The following is a 20,544-nucleotide window of genomic DNA, read 5'->3' as shown; positions in this document are numbered from 1 at the left end:
AAAAGTTGGGTGATCAGCATATAGTTTATGTATGCCTTATGGTATTTATAAGTTTCTGACTGGCATTTCATAATATTACTAAATTGTTATAACCTCGCTTAACCAAGTGAGGGTATATAGGGATCGATATGTTCAACTGGACCAATTTCTTCTACACCAAATAATGATTTTTAGAGTAACTTTCAAATGATCTTTATTACATAATGTTCTTGAGCATCTTCTATTTTACTTTTAACATAACAAAACATGGAGTGTTCAATTTCATATTATAGGGTGTGGACATACCCCATCTGCATCAAGCAAAATTAGATCTTCTCTGGTTTTATCCCATAAGATGGATCAATCACACAATCTGGATTACATCAATTATTTTTTACTGAAAACAGAAGACAATTTCCTGTTTAGAAAATATTGACAAGAAGCATGTCTTCAAATATATGCACCCGTTTTAATGGTTTTACACTAGTAATTTTTGGGGCCCTTTATAGCTTGCTGTTTGGTGTGAGCCAAGGCTCCATGTTGAAGACCGTACTTTGACCTATAATGGTTTACTTTTATAAATTTTGACTTGGATGGAGAGTTGTCTCATTGGCACTCATACCACATCTTCTTATATCTATTATGTGTATTTTGCAATTAAAATTTGCTGCATGAGGCTCTGTTTGGTATTTAGATTCACTTTGCAGGGAACACCACAGGCTAATTAACAGTGGTGCTCCTTAGATGCATACATTTTTGTAAATACATGTATTTATGTCTTTACGAGTAATGCAGAAGGTGTAAAATTTATAAATTTTTCAACAGTTAAAATAATTTTTTTTTTTAACTCAGCTCTTGAAAATATTTCTGTGATGATCCCTACTGTTTGATAATTTTAGAGTGAGAATCATCAGAAAAAACAAGAATTGAATGTCAGTTTAAATAAATTACATGTCTTTATAGTTGATGAGTGGTTCAGGGTTCCTGCCTAGTCTACAGTCATTTGCCAAAGACACTATTAATGAGGAAACAGTGGAACTGCTAACACCTTATATATCTATGGAGGATTATTCATTTGAGACAGCTAAGAAAGTCTGTGGTAATGTGGCTGGACTCCTATCATGGACAACAGCTATGGCATTTTTCTTTGGAATCAACAAAGAAGTATTACCTTTGAAAGTTAGTCACTTTATTTACTTGATTTGATTTTATATTTTATGTTAAAACCTAAACTAGAAGCAACAGTAGGTTGCCCATGTTTAAATCTCATAAATTTGTCAAGAAGATACAAATCAAGGTAAATAAACCAAAACTGAGGAAATCCCATGAACTCCAAAAGGGGCGGGACCAAGTGTTATGACAAGGTAAACGTCTTATGCTATGCATGCATCACCTACATAGTCTTTGTGATCAAAGAAACTTGTTGTCTACAGTCAATAGCATTCTTCTTGAGAATGTATCAAATACTGAAAATTGTTGTGTTGCAGAAAAGGAAATCAAGGGTTAAGTTAATTGAGACAGCATTTCAACAACATTAGTTAATCAAAATAAGTTTTTAGAGATTGAATTTTATTTTATTTTTAGTATTTTTGGGACATGTTTTTTGAGTCACCGCATTCACTCCTAAAGTACAGTGGCAGTATGTGAATTTCATGTAAAATACTATGATAATAATTTGATGCCCATCATAATTATTACTTGCATCCTGTACCTGCCCTTCTGTGCTCAGTACTTTCTAAAAACTGTAAGATGATATTATGGCATAAAAATAGCTGACTATGCAACAAATTAGCAAGATTTGTTTTATTTCAAAGGCACTTGCAATACATCTTTTGCTGGGGGCACTGTTTTTTTTTTTTTCTTTGTCCAAACAATTTTTTTTCTACTTTCACAAACAAGAAAAAGTGGATTATTTTAGCAATGTTATTTTTTTTTGTTTATTTCTTATTTTCAATAGAAATAAACTATATTTGTTCCCCTTTCTGAAACAAGTTAGTTTTTTCAAGAATTAAGAATCACAAGTTATTTAATTTTTAAAAGAAGACATACTCCAGAGCATAGTTTCTCATTACAGTATGTTGATAGACATGTTAAAAAAATTACTCCTGTGAAAATAATGGGATAACTTAAATCCAACATTTCAGTTGTCTTTGTGGCAACTGCATAAAAACATTTCTTTTATTAGGTCCAAGGACACAGTTATCGTCCTTTGGTTTTCGTTGTCTACAAATATAGTCCCTAGTGTGAACAGTGTATAACTTGCATTTTTTTTTGCTACACTTTCCCAATTTATTTCTTGATGTTTTATGCATGAAATATTAAGTAAAGGGATGAAATTACATGTTAAAAAATTTGGGTGCTGAATCTTTATGTTAAGTAGTGATTTGGTACAGTTAAAAAAAGGTCAAAAATTAGAATGTCTGAAGCTGTCAAACTGAATTTTAGCCCCCCTTAACACAGAATTTTCAATATTTTGAGTTAGAGCTGGTAGAAGTTTCTATAATTTTGATATTATTTGTATCAATAGTAGTACACTACACTGTAAAAATCTTTTTGAGATAGAGCAGGTGCGATTTTTTTAATTTGAATTTATTGTCTAAAAGAAATGCACTACGAAATAACTGTGTTCTCGGGCCAATTGAAACAATGTTTTAAATAGAAGCTTTAAATATTCTCAATAGTTATCAATAATCTTTTTCCATGTATAATTTTCTAATCTACAATTTAGTTTAATATACATTTCTTGTGATAAACATAGGCAAATCTGGCAATACAAGAGTCCAAATTAGGAATTGCCACTGCTGAACTGAATAAAGCACAGGCACAGCTAGATGAGAAACAGGCAGAATTGGATAAAGTGCAAGCCATGTATGATGCTGCAATGGCCGAAAAACAGGTGTGATATAAAACTACAAATAAATTTAAGAAGATTTCTGTGTAAACTAAATGAACCATCGAAGTTGGAAGATCAGATTTTCTCTCTGAAAGAAAGTACTGTGGTGACATGAACCAAGCTTGACAAAATTTATTACTTAGTTCAACTTGATGAAAAACATGTGGAAGAGGAAATTTTTCATTGTCAATTTTCTAAATATTTCTCATCGGTAGCTTTATAAACTTAATAAAAATGAGGATTGTAGAACCATTTAGTTAGATTCATAATGTTGTGATCATCTGATAGAATACAATTTAACCCAGTTATTATGCTCACATATATCACCATTGATTCAGAAACCTTTGGGACATTCCTTTTTACTGAAAATCCCAGGGTAGAATTAAAATCAGTCTGGCATGGATAATTGAATGATATTCATTTGAGGATTGAATTTAATGCTTTTTGTAGTTTTATTGGGGTGTAACAAGCGATGAATGAAGCACATTTTGTATGAAGCATGAATTCTTATGAAACATATATGTAATGTAATGTAATTATAAAGAACATCATGGTAATTTTTGTTCATATTTATACCCCCGCTTTAAAAAAGGAGAGGTATACTGTTTTACCTCTGTCTGTCCTTCCGTCAGTCCATCCGTCCGTCCCATGAATATTTTCGTCGCATTTTTCTCAGAACTACCTGACATGGATTTATGAAATTTGGTTTCAGGGTTTATATAAGTAAGTTACACCGTGTGATGCGTTTTCAGATTCATCACTCAACAACTTCCTGTTTACCAAACACTTGTATTATTTTACACATGATAGCCAAGTTGAAAATTTTCATCACATTTTTCTCAGGAACTACTTGACAAGGATTTCTGAAATTTGGTTTCAGGGTTTATATAAGTAAGTTACACCGTGTGATGCGTTTTCAGATTCATCACTCAACAACTTCCTGTTTACCGAACACTTGTATTATTTTACACATGATAGCCAAGTTGAAAATTTTCGTCACATTTTTCTCAGGAACTACTTGACAAGGATTTTGAAATTTGGTTTCAGGGTTTATATAAGTAAGTTACACCGTGTGATGCGTTTTTAGATTCATCACTCAACAACTTCCTGTTACCCAAAATTTTTCGGCGGGGGTATCATCAGTGAGCAGTAGCTCACATTTTTACTTGTTTGATATACAAGGAAATAATAAATATGCCAGGTGAGTCATACAAAATCCTTCTAGTATCTTAATTTTCTTGCCTAAAGTAAGACTTGTATTTTAGAATAAATTACAGTAGAAACAAATTCAGTGAGAGGTTATATGAATTAATTTGATGTTATTGTTTTAAAGGAATTATTGGAAGATGCTGAATCCTGTAGGAGAAGGATGTCAGCTGCTTCTGCTCTGATTGGTGGTCTTGGTGGAGAGAAAATCAGATGGACTGAACAAAGTAAACAATTCAAATCACAGATAGAAAGGTAGGCTTAGTTTCTTACATTTGAGGAGGACAGTTCTGTTTAATAATTATTGAGATAAAATTTAAGGACATGTACATAACCAAATAAATTCTCCATTAGTTCACATGGTTACAGCCTCAAAAGCCTTTTTCTTAAAATCATGTTGTTTCAATTTATTTATAATTTCTCTGATGTTCACATAAAATGATGCAAATATGATCATTTTTATGCTTCTCCTAAAAAATTGCAGTTAATATGAAGTCCTGGCTTTGTATCTGTCCTTTAGCTTCCAGATAACTTAAGTTTTTCTTTTTGATAACGACTAAATAATTTTGTAACATTACTACTCTGCAATGAATTGTAATTCAAAGGAGAAGGTACATTCTGGTCCTTATTTGGTCCTGTAAATTGGCCAAAAAATAAAATAATCGGACGAAACAATTATTGGTTACATTCTTACCCACTATATGTAGGCCTTTTTGAAAATAAAAATCTAATTTAGTTTTGATTGTGGTGTCATTGAAGTGACATCATAGTGGTGATTTACCCAATTTTAGCACACACAAAAAAAGGCTAATTTGATGAACATTTCAGTCAAAATAGTAAAGACCACAAGAATTGCCCAAATTATTTTTCAGGAAGTAGATAAACATGAAATACAATTCCTGTGAAGATATCTTTTTGGGAGGTCAATCTGTCCTTCCTTTCCAATGTTTTATTTAAGTACATACATTCAACATTTAATATCGACAAATTTGAGTTAATTTCAAACACTATTCATATTATGGCCAATTTTGCCAAAAATTGTACCTTGTTCCTTATTTTTAACTGTTATAAAGTTTTACCCCTTTGAAATGGAGTTAAACAGAGGTTTTCATAATAGTGTGACTGTGCTTTGAGCTTGGATCTTTTAATTTATTGTTCCACTCAAAGATTTTTAACCCTTGTCTGACTATCAGTAGGGCTATGTTTAGTTCTTGTGCACCTCTAACAGACTAACTGTATCAAAACAATTCATATAAAAGTGGGACTTTTGACTGTTTATTGTTTTACCTGTCAAAGTTACACCAATACACAAGAAAATAATATATATAGGAAGAACTATTATTATAGCCACAGCACTCTGTTACTTATAAAGGATTGTCAAGTCTCTGGCTTTTGGTGAATATAAATGAAAAAAATGGATATACTGTAACGTAAACGGGTTTTTCTATGTAAACGGATATTCCGTTCATATTTTGTCTCATGTAATTATACCCTGCTAGCTCATCCATTTACGTTACTGGTAGAGAGGGTTTGGCCTGTGCTTTCACTCCAGGTCTTCGGACAGCATACTAACAATACTAAGATCCAACACAATACAACAACTGACAGGTGCCAGAAACCTAGAAATGACAAGAGGCGACGATTGCGCCAAGCAAAGTATTCGCTCATATAACAAATAACCAAGATTCATAAAACAGTTTCATATTCAATAGACAAAGACAATGATACACAATATCGCGGTATCTCCATATGAAATTTTAATCCTAAAATTTCAATACATTTTCGAACCTCACCTTATAGGATAAAACGGGGCATTTGCAGTAAAAAATACCCATAGTAAATAAACCAAGTACAAGGAAAGTGTTTGGCCTTAGTGCTATAAAATTGATTAAAATAAATATATTCACACCAAGAGATTTAGACGTGTCTGTTTACTTAAAATATTAAGAGCTGTACGCTAGTCTTCCTTAACAAAAACTAAATTCAATCAATCAAGTTCGTGACGTCCCACCTTCTGAGAGAAAATAAATATACCCACTGGTTCCCACCGACTTTGTTAGACTAGAACATGAACCTCGTAATTCCATGTACCAGGAACCAAAGTCAGTCCATTAAAAAAAAAACACATCACATTAAATCTATTCCCGTTTAATTCTCAGTCCAACCAGAGCAATGTCTTAAACACATTATTCAGTAGCATTTACCAGTTCAAGACCTTAAAAAAGAACATGCGATAATACAAAATTTAATTCCAGAGTAAGGCTCGAATAATTCCGAAGATTGACGACCGTTACTCTAAAATATCCCTCGGATAACCATCTTCCTCAATATCACTACCAAAATGTACCCCATCTCTTTATAAATCAGAGCAAGTGTACAATTCTTTCTATTTTTTTGAAACGGAAACGTAAATTATGTTATAAAGATACAATGGATAAGCGTGGATTCTTGAAAAAGAAACCATGAGCCTGGAGGGCGATTGATTTGTTTTTCATGAATCTACGCTTATCCATTGTATCTATAACTTAAACTATTGTGTTAATTTCTTTTCAAAATTAAAGCCTTTTCTTAATTAGAAGGTATTGTAAGTGAGTTTGAATAACCATGTTATCGTGTCCAACGATGCATTGATAATTCTCAGATCACAATTAACTGGTTAACAAAATACAATAAAACACTGCTACCTTTAAAGATCTTTATATTATCAGGCATCTGAATATTATCTGTTTTTACAAAATAAGACATATTCGAACTTATTTCTAATAAAATTGAGAATGGCAATGGGGAATGTGTAAAAGAGACAACAACCCGACCAAAGAGCATATATAAAGGATATATAATAAGTATGTTACCAAAATTTCTAGCACTCTAGGCACATCACGATTTTCTAGCATAGGAATTTGCGAACAAATATTTGTAAAATTATGTAGTAAAACAGATGAAATCATACTATATTTATACAACAAAAATTGACAAATAGAATGTAATCATTTTTGTTTCAAACATGTGAAATAGCCAATAATAATCCAAAAAATAAACGGTAAAACACGATATTATTACAAAAATATCCACTATAACATGCAAAATTAGGAAAAAAAAACAGAAGTGGGACAATAGAGATAATACAGGGATTCGAACCTAAACTGACAAGTCCCTATCTTTTAACTCGTTGATTTTAAGCATGCTAATCTCGCAGCTACCAACTCATACTATACGACTGCCCATTGTGTATATATAAAGGTACAACCCCTGTGTGTCTTATGTTCATTTATACATATAAAATAGACATCTAAGTTGTAACCCATTGGTAGCCGAGAGGTTTCGTCAATGTGTTGATGTCAGTCATTCAAAACAGATTTCAAGGAAGGGTTCAATTCCCAGTGAAGGCATATACAAATTACAAAAATTAAAGGTAAGTTTTTAAATTAATTCCATTAGTGAACAGAAATCAGTAAATTAGCTAATTCAAACTTAATGAAATTAGACACACAAAGGAAACAATTGAATATAATTTGGTGAGTCCATTTCAGCGGGAGATTTAGGAAGCGTTGATTCTAGAAAAAGAATCCACGGTAAATGAATAGGCTGACGGCACCACAATGGTTTAAGAATTTAGAAATGTTTGACTCTAAAACCGAAAAAATATATCAAATGTAAAGAAACAAATATTTAAGTCAAACATTAAAAACAAATAAAATGGAATTTAAAGTACAACTTACTTACTAATCTAAAGAAATATTGTCCAGACGAGGTTTAAATATCCAAGTCTGGACATTGAGTCTCAAGCACGAGAAAAACGATCCCTGCGAAAACTGAACGGACAAACCTAGTTATATACAATATCTAAAAAGAGAAAAAGGGGATTTACTATGACCCATAAACATTACAATACAATATATAATTTATTAACCATGTATCAGAAATAATTATAATTTGTAACACATTAAAATATCTTATTATAGTCAATCTATTTCTGGGTAGCTGCCTGGTCCTCTTGCACAATGTATTTTTCTGTGGAAAAAATATTGGGCACCTTGTACTGATACGGAAATAAAAACGGTTAGTCTTCTTGTGAAGATACTGTATAAATCCTTAAACAGACAGTCTTCTTTCTTTTATTGAAGGTCTATTATTAACTGTAACAAAGATACATCCGCTTTTAATCTACTATACTGAAAAGCAAGGTATCCTAAAATTTCAGTTCTTCTGTATGATGGAATTGGCTGGCCAGTACAAGTATTCTAATATAACTTGTTTATTTTTATCCAAAAGAAAAATCTGATTTGTTATCTGTACAAATTCTAATGTATCTCTAACCAGACACGTTCTTTATTTGTACAGTAATTAAGGGCCATATTGCCTCAATTATTTTTACAAGTATGCTGATTTGTCAATCCACACTCGTCAATGTAAATAATTTAAAGTAGTTTTTGTAATTACACTACTCTATTCACTTATTCAAATTCTTCGTTAAATTGTAAAGAACTTTACAATAATTTATAAAATTGTCTTAATCTAGACAAATAAATATATCCTTTTATTTTTAGGAACTTCTGTTACAAGAAATAATTATATATATTTCTTTAAATATTACTTATTTGCTTTAGCTAAATATCTTTAAATTCAAATTGTGTCTTTCTGAACCCGAATAATTATGTATGAAACTACGTTCACAACTAATGATGTATTCAAGGGACAAGTGAAAGACACCCTTTTTTGTTTTATTAAATTAATTTCTTTATATTGAGAAACCTTTCTTTATATCCCTTTTTAAACAAGTAATTAAAACTGCAATTGCCTTTCGCCTAGCAGTTCCTTTTATTTCGGCTACATTTCCGCCTTGAGCCCTATAGCGAGACTGCCTAACTGACCCTGTGCAGGTTGTTTTATAATCATTTTCGCGTGCTCTGTCCTCGTGCATATCACGATGTCTCCTATGGTTACCTCAATAACCAATCAGCCCATCAGAAATCGATTTCTACAGGAAACGTCATATTTCCGTTTCCTACCTGAACAGATTTTCATAAATATGTCTGTAAGTGGAGAACCGCAAGAAAAAGCTATGAATATTGTGTCGTCTAAATTTAGATTAGAACGTCAGTTTGTTATCAACTTGAGACAAAATATTTCTTTATTCAGACAGTCAGACATCGCAGTATATTAAAAGTGTTACAAAATGGATTATGAGGATTCTATGGACTCTTCTTTTAAGCTGGTATGACTTGTGTAAGCTGAGAACAACGATTATGGCCTCTATCTGCCATTGTTCTAAAAAGTGTTTGTTTATGTCACATTTCAAACAATGACAATGACATAGACTTGTGTAAAATTACACAATACATCTTTATACCATAAAATTTTGTAACATAACCACTCTTATCATGAATCATATATAATGTGTATTATAAAGAAAATGAACATAAACTACCTCCCTGTGTGTTTTTACCTTTTCTACACAAGATTGTTTTTTTAGAACTCTACAGGGTCCTTGTTTCATGTGTACGTTATTTTAATTATATATAGTGAGCGTAAGGTACCTGATCGTGACAATATTTTATGGATACTTTATTGACATGTATCATAATTTAATTTTAAAGCTCAGCAATAATGTCAGACATTGACGACTATTTTTCCATATCTGTATTGGGTTGATTTTCAAAATAAACAGAATATATTTACAGATTAGTGGGAGATATACTTCTTTGTACTGGATTCCTGTCTTACTCTGGACCATTCAACCAAGAATTCAGAGATAAATTGATAACAAATTGGCAAAAGGAAATGTTTGCCAGAAAAATTCCATTTTCCGGAGATATAAATTTGATCACCATGCTTGTAGATAATACAACGGTAAAATGTTTGATAGAACTATATGGACTGCATTATTTTGCTAATTTGAAAATAACACACACAAAAAAACCAAAAAGATGTTATCTAGTTCGATTGACAACTATCCATCAGAGACTAAAGGATGTAAACTGCTATATGTCACTGAACAGCCTTCAACAATTAGCAAAGCACATACTGTATAGTAAGCTATAAAGGCCCCTGCTGGACAAATTGTGAAACAATCCAATGGCCCTGGTTTATGCTAAAAACAATAAATGAAAAACAAATATGACAAACGGCAACAAATGACATACATTGAAATACAGGCTCCTGAATTAGGACAGGCACAAAAATAATAAGGAAGGGTTAAACATGTTAGTTATCCTTTCAACTTTCAACTAAATAAATTAAAAGACAGAATTTTGTCTTTTTTATTTCTTTCAATGAACGTTTTATGGATGCTGTAAATGTTGAATGAAGAATCATATTTTGTAAAATTTGAAAATTCATTGTAATTACAGTAAAAAGAATATGATTGATTTTTTTACAGAACAAATATTGCTGTTATGCATTGTCAATCCGTGAACAAAGGCGAAACATCTTAGTATAAAGTGAAAAAGTAGGGAATAACATTATTTTGGTTTTAATTCATGTTTTCATTCCTGAAGTAAAATGTTTTTCAAGTCCCACATTCTTGCAGACCACTTGTCAACAATCGATTCACAGTACGCCTTTAGAGCATACACACATTGTTGTCCATAAAAACCCATGGAAAATGTTACATCAGTGATGAAAGTGTCAAATTATTTGTCCTTGACAAACTTAATCTTCCACCAAAAATATTTACTTTCAGATTGGTGAATGGAACATTCAAGGATTACCAAATGATGAATTATCAGTACAGAATGGTATCATTACAACAAAGGCCACTAGATATCCATTGCTGATAGATCCACAAGGGCAGGGTAAAAACTGGATTAAAAATCGTGAGAAAGAAAGAGAATTACAGGTTACTATACTATAGTGTAAACAAACATTATATTGGTAAACAAGGACATCTTTCTTTTTGATATTTGTTTTTTTCCAATATGATAGAGGTATGGGTGAACTTTGACATCATATTATACTTCCAGCTTGGTGAATGGCAAAGTCTAGTGATCATGGTGTTTATTTGTCTGGATTTCAAAGAAACTGCCAGATTACCTTTGGTAGTTTGGACCTGAAGGCAATAGCAAATCATATTTTTATTCAAAGTCATTATTCCAATTGGAATTTATTCTCCAAAATTTTATTGATAGATCAAGTACAAGGTTACAGCCACAGGGCTTTTTTAAGGATTGTCTTTTTCTTGCATAATCCCATCTTGCACTAGCTACTATTTAATCTTTTCATCCAAATCATTTCAAATCATTTTTGGTATAACAGAGGGTACAGCTTGATTTCAGTGAAAACTTTCCTTTCACAGTTCCTTTTTTACAAAAGGACATTGTGAATCCACTTTATTTCCTGATCCAAAGAATTTTTGGGTTTCCCATTATACATCAGACTCTACAGTTATAATGATCTTATGGGAAGAAATATTGTTTTAGATTTAGGTAATATTTCATCATGTGACACTGACTTGTCTTCAAGAATGGCTTGAAAACAAAACTATTGATAATATTTGAAACCTTGACAAAAAGAAGTGTTTTGATCATAAATTGCATGACAATTTCAGTCATTTAAGTATTGATGAATTATGATTTTAATCTTTTTATAGGTAACATCCTTGAATCATAAATACTTTCGAACACATCTTGAGGACTGTCTTTCTTTGGGACGACCACTTTTGTTGGAAGATATTGGTGAAGACCTTGATCCAGCATTAGACAATGTTCTAGAGAAAAACTTTATCAAATCAGGATCAACTTTCAAAGTAAGTACTTAATAGAAAAATCATACAGTTACAATTCATGGTAGTTCTGTGATTAGACAAAAGTAAGATGCATCAACAAGTATTGAAAACCATAAACTACATCATATATGTCCATGTGATTGTAACACTTGTGATTGTGTTTCATTTATGAGTTGCTTTAGGTACAGTTTTATTATGATTAAATGAAAAGTAAGAAAAATGTCTATTTAAAGGAATGCCTCTTATTTAGCCCTTGTTCTAAGGGGCAGTAAACACAAAGGCCATTGTTTTTTTGTTTGTTTGAATTGTTTCAAATTTTGTCAGACTGGGGCCTTTTAAAGCTGACTATACGGTATGTGTTTCACTCATTTTTGAAGGCCATTTGTTGACCTCTAGTTGCTTAAATTCCACTACATTTGGATAGACGTCTTATTGGATATCATACCACATCTCGTTATTTTCCCCTGCTTAACGCAATGTGGGGGGCATGGAAATACCGGGTGCCCGTCCAGTCTTGTTAGCACTCTCACAGGTACAATTCTTGCCCGATTTTTATAAAACTTATACTATAGGTTAATATCAGCAATATCTCGGACAAGTTTTAAAATGGTGGCCGATCGACTTTTTTAAAAAGAGTTATGCCCCTTGGAAATATTAAATTTATGGAAAATGGCCTTGATATCGCTCTCACGGGTACAATTCTTGCCAGATTTTTATAAAATTTATACTATAGGTTAATATCAGCAATATCTCGGATAAGTTTTATAATGTTGGACGATAGACTTTTTTTAAAAGAGTTATGACCCTTGGAAATATTAAATTTATGGAAAATGGCCTCGTTAGCGCTCTCAGGGGTACAATTCTTGCCAGTTTTTATAAAACTTATACTATAGGTTATTATCAGCAATATCTCGGACAAGTTTTATAATGGTGGACGATCCACTTTTTTTAAAAGAGTTATGACCCTTGGAAATATTAAAATTACGGAAAATGGCCTCGTTAGCCCTCTCACAGGTACAATTTTTTATAAAACTTATAGTCTACTATAAGTAATGCCCCTGGATAGATAAAATATGTGCAACGGGGGGCTAGAACTTTTGGTCTTTTATTACATATAGGTCCATTTCTGGTTTTCTCCTGACTCCACTTTTATGAGTTTTCAGAGGGAAGATGGTTAAAAATAATTTCAAAATCGATTTTGGATAGATACCTTTCTTAAGATGAAACACACAAGCATACTTTCCAACCTTCAGCATTGAGAAATCTTTTTGAGGCATGACATACCATAAAGCATTTTGAAAAGGGTGCAATGCTTTTTTGCTCTGAAAAAATAATACATATAAATGAATAGAATAGAGAATGGAAACAGGGAAAGTGTGAAAGAGACAACAACCTGACCAGAGAGCAGAACTTAACTATGTTACTTGTTATTATATTCAACAGTTTACTGTTAGGCTCTATTTAGAACTTCAAGGCTTGATGCATTTGTATGATACTTACAGTTTTGATAATCTTTTCAATGAGAGTATGATTTGCACTTGTCATGAAGGATGAAATTGGATTGACTGAGGTTGATTATGAACTGTGCTGAGCAAGTAATTTTGAGTTTTGGGGATTTCTTATTTATATCACATTTGGAGAATAATTGAATTTAATGTTAATATGTGAGCTGAGACTGCTATTGTGAAATAGAGGCCATCTGGATATGATTTCACTACAGCCCAGAAGTATCATGCAATAATATGTTCATTATAAGTGTTACCAGAAAGGTAGAGCTCAATTGCATATTGGCATATCTTTGCAAATAAAATAAAGTTTACAATTTACTAAAAACCATTCAACATGTAAACAATTAATATAATTGGTTTATGTTTAGGTGAAAGTTGGAGATAAGGAATGTGATGTTATGCAAAGTTTTTATTTGTACATGACCACAAAGTTAGCCAATCCAGCTTACACACCAGAGGTTAGTTCTTTATATTATACAATGGTCAACACACTTAAAAACAAGGAGAAGTCATGTCACTGTAGGAAGACACCATGGACTCCTAAGGGAGAAGTGAAGGAGACCAAATTCACATGCTAGCTGATATGCTTGCTTTGAAATTTTCACAATTCCCTTGAAGTTTGTATGTAACAACATATTTTCCTTGATTTTTATACAATTCGAAATATTCATGGATGTCCCCTAAAACTAGGACTATATATTTTTATGTTCATCAGGTTTAAGGTACAGTTCAGTTAACACTTTCCTTACTGATTTGTTTTTTTTCTACGACTTTGTGTGGCCTGTTAAAATTTAAGGTGCAGTTTGCCTGGCCTGAATTAATTTGCCATGTGCAGGGAGAAAAAGTGACGTTGTAGGAAATACTTTCGTATCTTCGTTGTTTCTCAAAACATCAGTGTCAAACTCGACAGTAGTACACTTTTCTATGTAAGGATTGTAGCAAAATGGTTAATTATACATGACAATACCATTTTTTTTTCAAAAAGATAAATTTTGTAGCAAATCCATCATCTATGATGACTGCCAACGGGGAACTTAGTTTAACAAAGGACCCTACGGGAAATATATACAAATGTCTTCTTTTGAAGAACCTTGAAGAACCACTGAATGGAATGAAACCAAACATGGAATGAATGTTCCTTATGAGGTGCTGACCTAGTGTTGTTACTTTGTAGCAAATCCATCAACCAATATGGCTGCCAAGTGGGGACTTAGTTTAACAAAGGACCCTATGGGAAATATATACAAATGTCTTCTTCTAGAAAACCGCTTAATGGGTTGAAACCAAACATGGTATGAATGTTTCTTTTGAGGTGCTGACCAAGTGTTGTTACTTTGTAGCTGATTTGTCATCCAAGATAGCTGCCAGCAGGGGGAGTAAGTTTAACACAGGACCCTATGGGAAATACATACAAATGTTTTCTTCTAGAGAACCACTGAATAGAATGAAACCAAACATGGCATGAATGTTCCTAATGAGGTGCTGACCAAGTGTTGTTACTTTTTAACCAAACCATCATCCAAGATGGCCACCAGCAGGGGACTTAGTTTAACATAAGACCCAATGGAAAATACATACAAATGCTTCTTCTAGAGGTGCACTGAATGGAATGAAACCAAACATGGCATAAATGTTCCTTATGAGGTGCTGATGAAGTGTTGCTACTTTGTTGCCGATTTACTGTTCAAGATGGCCACCAGGATTTTTTTTATTAAATTATGGTGCCAATATTAAACCAAATTTGGCCTCAATCATTATTAGGGTATCTGTTATGATTTTAATCTATTTTTACATGAAAGTAGAATCAGGTGAGCGACACAGGCTCTTGAGGGCCTCTAGTTACTACAAGTCGGACATAATTTTACAAAGAAGGAACACAGTTGGTTAGCTTTATTTAGACTTTCCTTAAAAGGAATTTGACCCTTGAAACAATGTGAAAAGTATGATTGGCTTAAATCGTATGTTCAATTGAGTTCTTGCAGACAAAAACGAAAGTATATTGACCCCTTGTTAGTGTCAACAAACACAACAACCAGAAAGCAGCCCCTGTTTGCAAAAATTAAATACTTTTACAAACTTTGAGAAATGTAAGAATTAATAACCGATCTGCTTATGTTGTTTCCTCTTGAAAAAGTTGATTTTTAAACATGAAAATACTTGTATATGTTTCGTCTTGGTTTGTCCCACATTGATGAAAATGGCGGCAGATTTTGAAAACAAAAATCACTTGATTTTCAGTCGTTTCCTTGTTATCTTCTACTTTCCTGAAGCAAAAAGTAACTTAAAAGAAACTATGAAATCTACCGTTTTCAGAATATATCGCTTTATTATGCTAAAGTTGATGGGGGCGGAACAAGAAGCTTGTTACATAACCATTTTCATGAATCCGCCTACCATCGGTGCAGGAGTGGCAATGCCTCAAGGCATCGTTCGCCTGGAAAGGGTTAAAGCCCAAATTTGAACATTGAATAATGAAATTAGAGAAAAAAAAATGGCAACTTTGGAGGGGTGGGCTTCTCTTATGTGTTTTGTCAAACAGTACAGAGGACTGGAACTTTAAAAAAAATGTTTTTGTTAAATTTCATAATGCCATGCAATTTGTTAATGATATGTAGTATTTGATATTCAAGTTACCAGTGATGTGTATTTGAATTACCATACTTCTCAAGAAAACTTTTTAATTAAGAATTACAAGATCTACAAATGTACAATCATGAACAAAGGAAGATAACTCCAACTCAAATTTATAATTAATACAATTCAATGTTTTATTTTGAATTTTCAATATTGCAAAACGAGAGCATTCTATACCCACAAGCAACTTGATTTATCATTGATATTAAATGATATAAAGTCCTAATTACAAATGGAAGTATAGAAGACTAATGTAAATAACTTTAATCTTACAGGTCAGTGCCAGGACATCTATAATAGACTTCACAGTAACAATGAAAGGTTTGGAAGATCAGCTGCTTGGACGTGTCATACTTACAGAAAAAAGTGTAAGCTTGGGAAGGAAAAAAAGGGGTGACTGCTCAACCATATAACTTCAATTCAAAATTATAGGAAATAAAAAATCTATTATTTATATTGTGAGAAACATATTGAACCCCTTCATCCATTTATATTGTTAAATGATTTATAGTCAAACCCCTCCCCCTTTTCCATACATCTTTTCCTGAAATAGTCCTAAGTGATTTATTAGTGTATGGAAATTAATGCGTTAAAGCATTATAGAATTATACAAATATATTATGAATTGTGACTAACCTTATGATTGCAGGAATTGGAAGCTGACAGAGCTAAGTTGATGATGGATGTTAATATGAATAAAAGAAAAATGCAAGAACTAGAAGATAATTTATTGTACAAGCTAACCAGTACTAAGGTAAAACTTTATCATTGGTTTATATGCACTGCCACCATCAAGTAGCAGAAAGTTTTTATTTTAGGTCCATTTCTTAGGATACCTTTTGCCATTATAAATATCAAAGATATTCTACCACTACTGGAAATTACCTTCTTGAGACTGCCGTACCCAGATCAGTTTCACCCTGACCTAAGCACTTTTAAGGTTAATGTATTTACATGGGTTCACTCAACATGCAAACTACAGTGAGAGACATCTATCAGCATCGCCATCCTATCAGTCTCCCAGGTCATGAAATAGGACAAAAAATCGGCAAAATTGAAGCTTTTTACACCAGATGACCAACTTTAGGGCAGCAAAAAAAAAAAAAATATTATTTGCATTTCTAAAATGAAACCAATCAATTAGTAAAAAAAATTTTGTTATTGAATATATTATTATTACACATGTTAGTTTTTCATTACTTTTAGTTTTGTAAGATGAGAATATAAAAGGTAGGTATATAAAGTCATCCCTGGAGACTATTCTTTATTTCTCATTGTTGTATGCTTGGTTGTGGTGTTGTCCAATATTTTTATCCCTGCTTGCTCTCTTGCTTAGATATTGTAGTGCTGAATATACATCTGATGCCAGATTGTTATCCATACATTCACTAACTTACTACTAGTGTATCTTAGTCCTTTTGACTAATATGTGTGATATAACCTTCCTTTATTTCTTATTACAGTTTACACATTATCATTCTCTAGCATTATGTTTTACAAATGCACTGCTAATTAAAGTATAATTTTTTGTAGTGTACTTATTTTCTCTACCCATGTTACCTACAAATACAAAATGTAACACTTAATAAAAGCTGCACTCTTTTAATGATAGAACACACAGAATAAGATCATAAACAACAATAATTTATAACAGCAAATAAATTGTATCAAACACAGTCCCAAAAGTTAATGCTTACAGTGATCATACTGATATTTAACCAAAAAAAATTTAATGTTTGAAATTATCCTTATTATTTAATCTGTTGTTGAATGAAAATGTTTTCATTTCTTGTAAGATCCTCCTACAGATTTAGATAAAAGTTTTCTTCTAATCAGACCTTGGATGAATTCAGTTGCATGAGAAAAATCAAAACTGTAGACCCATTTTCTGGAGTACTCCCAAATATAACATTTTCCTTAGAATAGTACAAGCCTAGATAGAACTTTCATTCTTGTTTTGTTTGAAATATATGTATCAAATGTCTCATATTAAATTCTCTTGTATATGCAATATCTTTTCAAAGCAAGCTTTTTTGTAAAGTATATTTAGTACCTGTAAACAATACTGTGGATTCATTTATTTTCATGGCTACCAATTATTCGTGGAATAAGGAAAATTTTTATTTTTGTAGATTTCATGGTTTGGATAAGGTTTGTATTCAAAATATTAAGATAATTAGTACTTCGTTGAACATTTAAATGTGTAGTTTACCTGTACCCACTAACTCCAGGAATTGTAATGCACCCACAGTAGTTTTACATACTAATATATATGATGTCTTTTTAAGGGTTCTCTAGTAGATGATGAATCTTTGATTCAAGTTTTGTCTACAACAAAAGTGACAGCTGCTGAAGTGAGTGAAAAATTGTTCGTAGCTGCTGAAACAGAAATTAAGATCAATGAAGCAAGAGAAGAATTCAGACCTGGTAAAATCTACCTTATACTAGTATTATTTAATTTACTGTTTTGTTTATAATTTATAATTCACACCAATTTATTTAGTCTTGCATATAATCAGAATATGGCGTGAAAATCAAAAAGGTTATTTTTCATTGAATTGACATTTATATTTTTGTCGAGCCTGCAACATTTATGTCGCGATAGCGAGGCATAGCGATCCTAGATTCAGTCAGCGGCATCAACATTTAGGTTCAGTCTGTGGTTAAAGTTTTTTTAGACATCAATAAATTTGTCAAACCTTCATGGAATTTTATGAAATTTGGACAGAAGCTTGTTTATGACCAAAATACAGTATCCAGAGCAAAATTTTGAAAATATTTATTTTCATTTTTCCATATTTTACTGATAAATGGACTTTTTTTTTTCCGTTAACAAGCAGGTACAGTCTGGGGTGAAAGATTGTTCCACATCAAATACTTTGTCAAACCTTCATAGAATTTTATGAAACTTTAGCAGAAGCTTTTTTATGATTAAGAGGTAATGACTGAAGCAAACTTCTGAAAATATATTTTCATTTTCAGTATTTTTCTGATAGATGGACTTAGTTTTAGCTCACCTGACCCAAAAGGGTCAAGTGACCTTTTCTCATCACTTGGCGTCCGTCGTCCATTAACTTTTACAAAAATCTTCTCCTCTGAAACTAGATCTATCTGCCCTGAAATTTTCAGACACTTCAGACAACCAGTTGTTGGGTTGCTGCCCCTGAATTGGTAATTTTAAGGAAATTTTGCAGTTTTTGGTTTTTATCTGGAATGTTATAATAGATAGAGATAAACCATAAACAGCAAAATTGTTCAGCAAAGTAAGATCTACAAATAAGTTTCATGACCAGAATTGTCAATTGACTCCAACAGGAGTTATTGCCCTTTAAAGTCAATTTTTTACAATTTTTCGTAAATTTTTGTCATCTTTTACAAAAATCTTCTCCTCTGAAACTACTGGGCCAAATAGAATTAAACTTAGCCACAATTTTCAATAGGATATCTTGATTGAAAAATGTATCCAATGATCCTGTCATCCAACCAACATGGCAGCCATGGCTAATAATAGAACATAGGGGTTTACTATAGAAGTCTAAGGGAAAATTGTAAAAACAAAAAATTTCAAATGGTCACAACTTGAAAACTAATTTAAATAATGATAAGGGGTCTTTAGTAACTATTGTAAGACTATAATGGGATGACCTGCTTTTAATTTAACTACTGGGCCAAATTAAACCAAACTTGGCCTCAATCATTATTAGGGTATCTAATACTGTTTATTATGATTTTAACCTTATTTTACATGATTTCCAAAAAAAAAACACAGTGGATACAGGTGAGTGACACAGGCTCTTGAGAGCCTCTAGTTTACAGTTAACATTTACAGACAGTCTGGGATTAAATTTTTGTGGACATGATAAGTTTGTAAACCTTTATGGATTGTTATGAAAATTGGACAGAAGCTCATCTTCAAGACCAAGAAACAGCATCTAAAGAAAAAGTTTGAATTTTTTTTTTTAATTCTGTACTTTACTGATAAATGGACTCACTTTTTAAGTCAACATTACACTTTTACACTGACAGCAGCAATCATAGGCAAGACACAGGGTTCCGTGGAACCCTTTATGAAATTTTGTTATTGTTTGGAGCATGAAAATGCAAGTGAAAAAAAGTTGAAAATAACGCTCTACGCCCAAATAGGTCATTTCTATGCTTTCAAAGATGTTACAAAAAAAAAAAAAAAATTTGTGTCTAAAGGAAGTTATCTGAACGCAAAACTTAGTCTTTGTCTTTTACGTGCTTGATAATGATTATATAAGTATGTCTTACAAACACTCTGGTGATCATGAAAGTCAATTAGACACATGGTGTGAAACGAAAGTATCATGGAGGAAACCTTAAAGGGGAAAATGAAAAAAACAAGCAAAACATTTTAGGCAGGAATATGCTGAGATTTGGAAGTGTCTCGATTCATCCAAGAAAGGATACCAATTTGTACACTACAGGTTATGACTAACGGACTTTTCAAGTGCACAAAATCTAGTCATTTTTGTTTTACTGACTTATTATTAAAAGTTGAACTGTTCAAACGTTTTCAATTAGTAACATATATTGTGATGCCAGGCTATATTCATGATGCTTTAGAGATTTAACACAAA

The 20,544-nt window shown here is 32.1% G+C and overlaps 1 protein-coding gene across 1 annotated transcript in view; it reads left to right on the top strand.

Annotated features, from left to right (window-relative positions):
* Positions 1-20,544, top strand: part of LOC127701706 (dynein axonemal heavy chain 8-like) — a 166,696-nt gene that overhangs the window by 117,724 nt on the left and 28,428 nt on the right. Inside the window, exons 64-73 of the mRNA XM_052205709.1 lie at positions 943-1,158; positions 2,738-2,875; positions 4,206-4,333; positions 9,760-9,928; positions 10,761-10,916; positions 11,667-11,822; positions 13,678-13,767; positions 16,219-16,311; positions 16,593-16,697; positions 18,232-18,370. Of these exons, the coding sequence (XP_052061669.1) occupies positions 943-1,158; positions 2,738-2,875; positions 4,206-4,333; positions 9,760-9,928; positions 10,761-10,916; positions 11,667-11,822; positions 13,678-13,767; positions 16,219-16,311; positions 16,593-16,697; positions 18,232-18,370 (1,390 nt within the window). The remainder of the gene's footprint in view (positions 1-942; positions 1,159-2,737; positions 2,876-4,205; positions 4,334-9,759; positions 9,929-10,760; positions 10,917-11,666; positions 11,823-13,677; positions 13,768-16,218; positions 16,312-16,592; positions 16,698-18,231; positions 18,371-20,544) is intronic.

Source organism: Mytilus californianus, unplaced genomic scaffold, assembly GCF_021869535.1.
Source record: "Mytilus californianus isolate M0D057914Y unplaced genomic scaffold, xbMytCali1.0.p SCAF_5, whole genome shotgun sequence".
NCBI lineage: Eukaryota > Metazoa > Mollusca > Bivalvia > Mytilida > Mytilidae > Mytilus > Mytilus californianus.
Note: the sequence above shows the minus strand (reverse complement) of the source record. Positions and strands in the feature narration are given on the sequence as shown.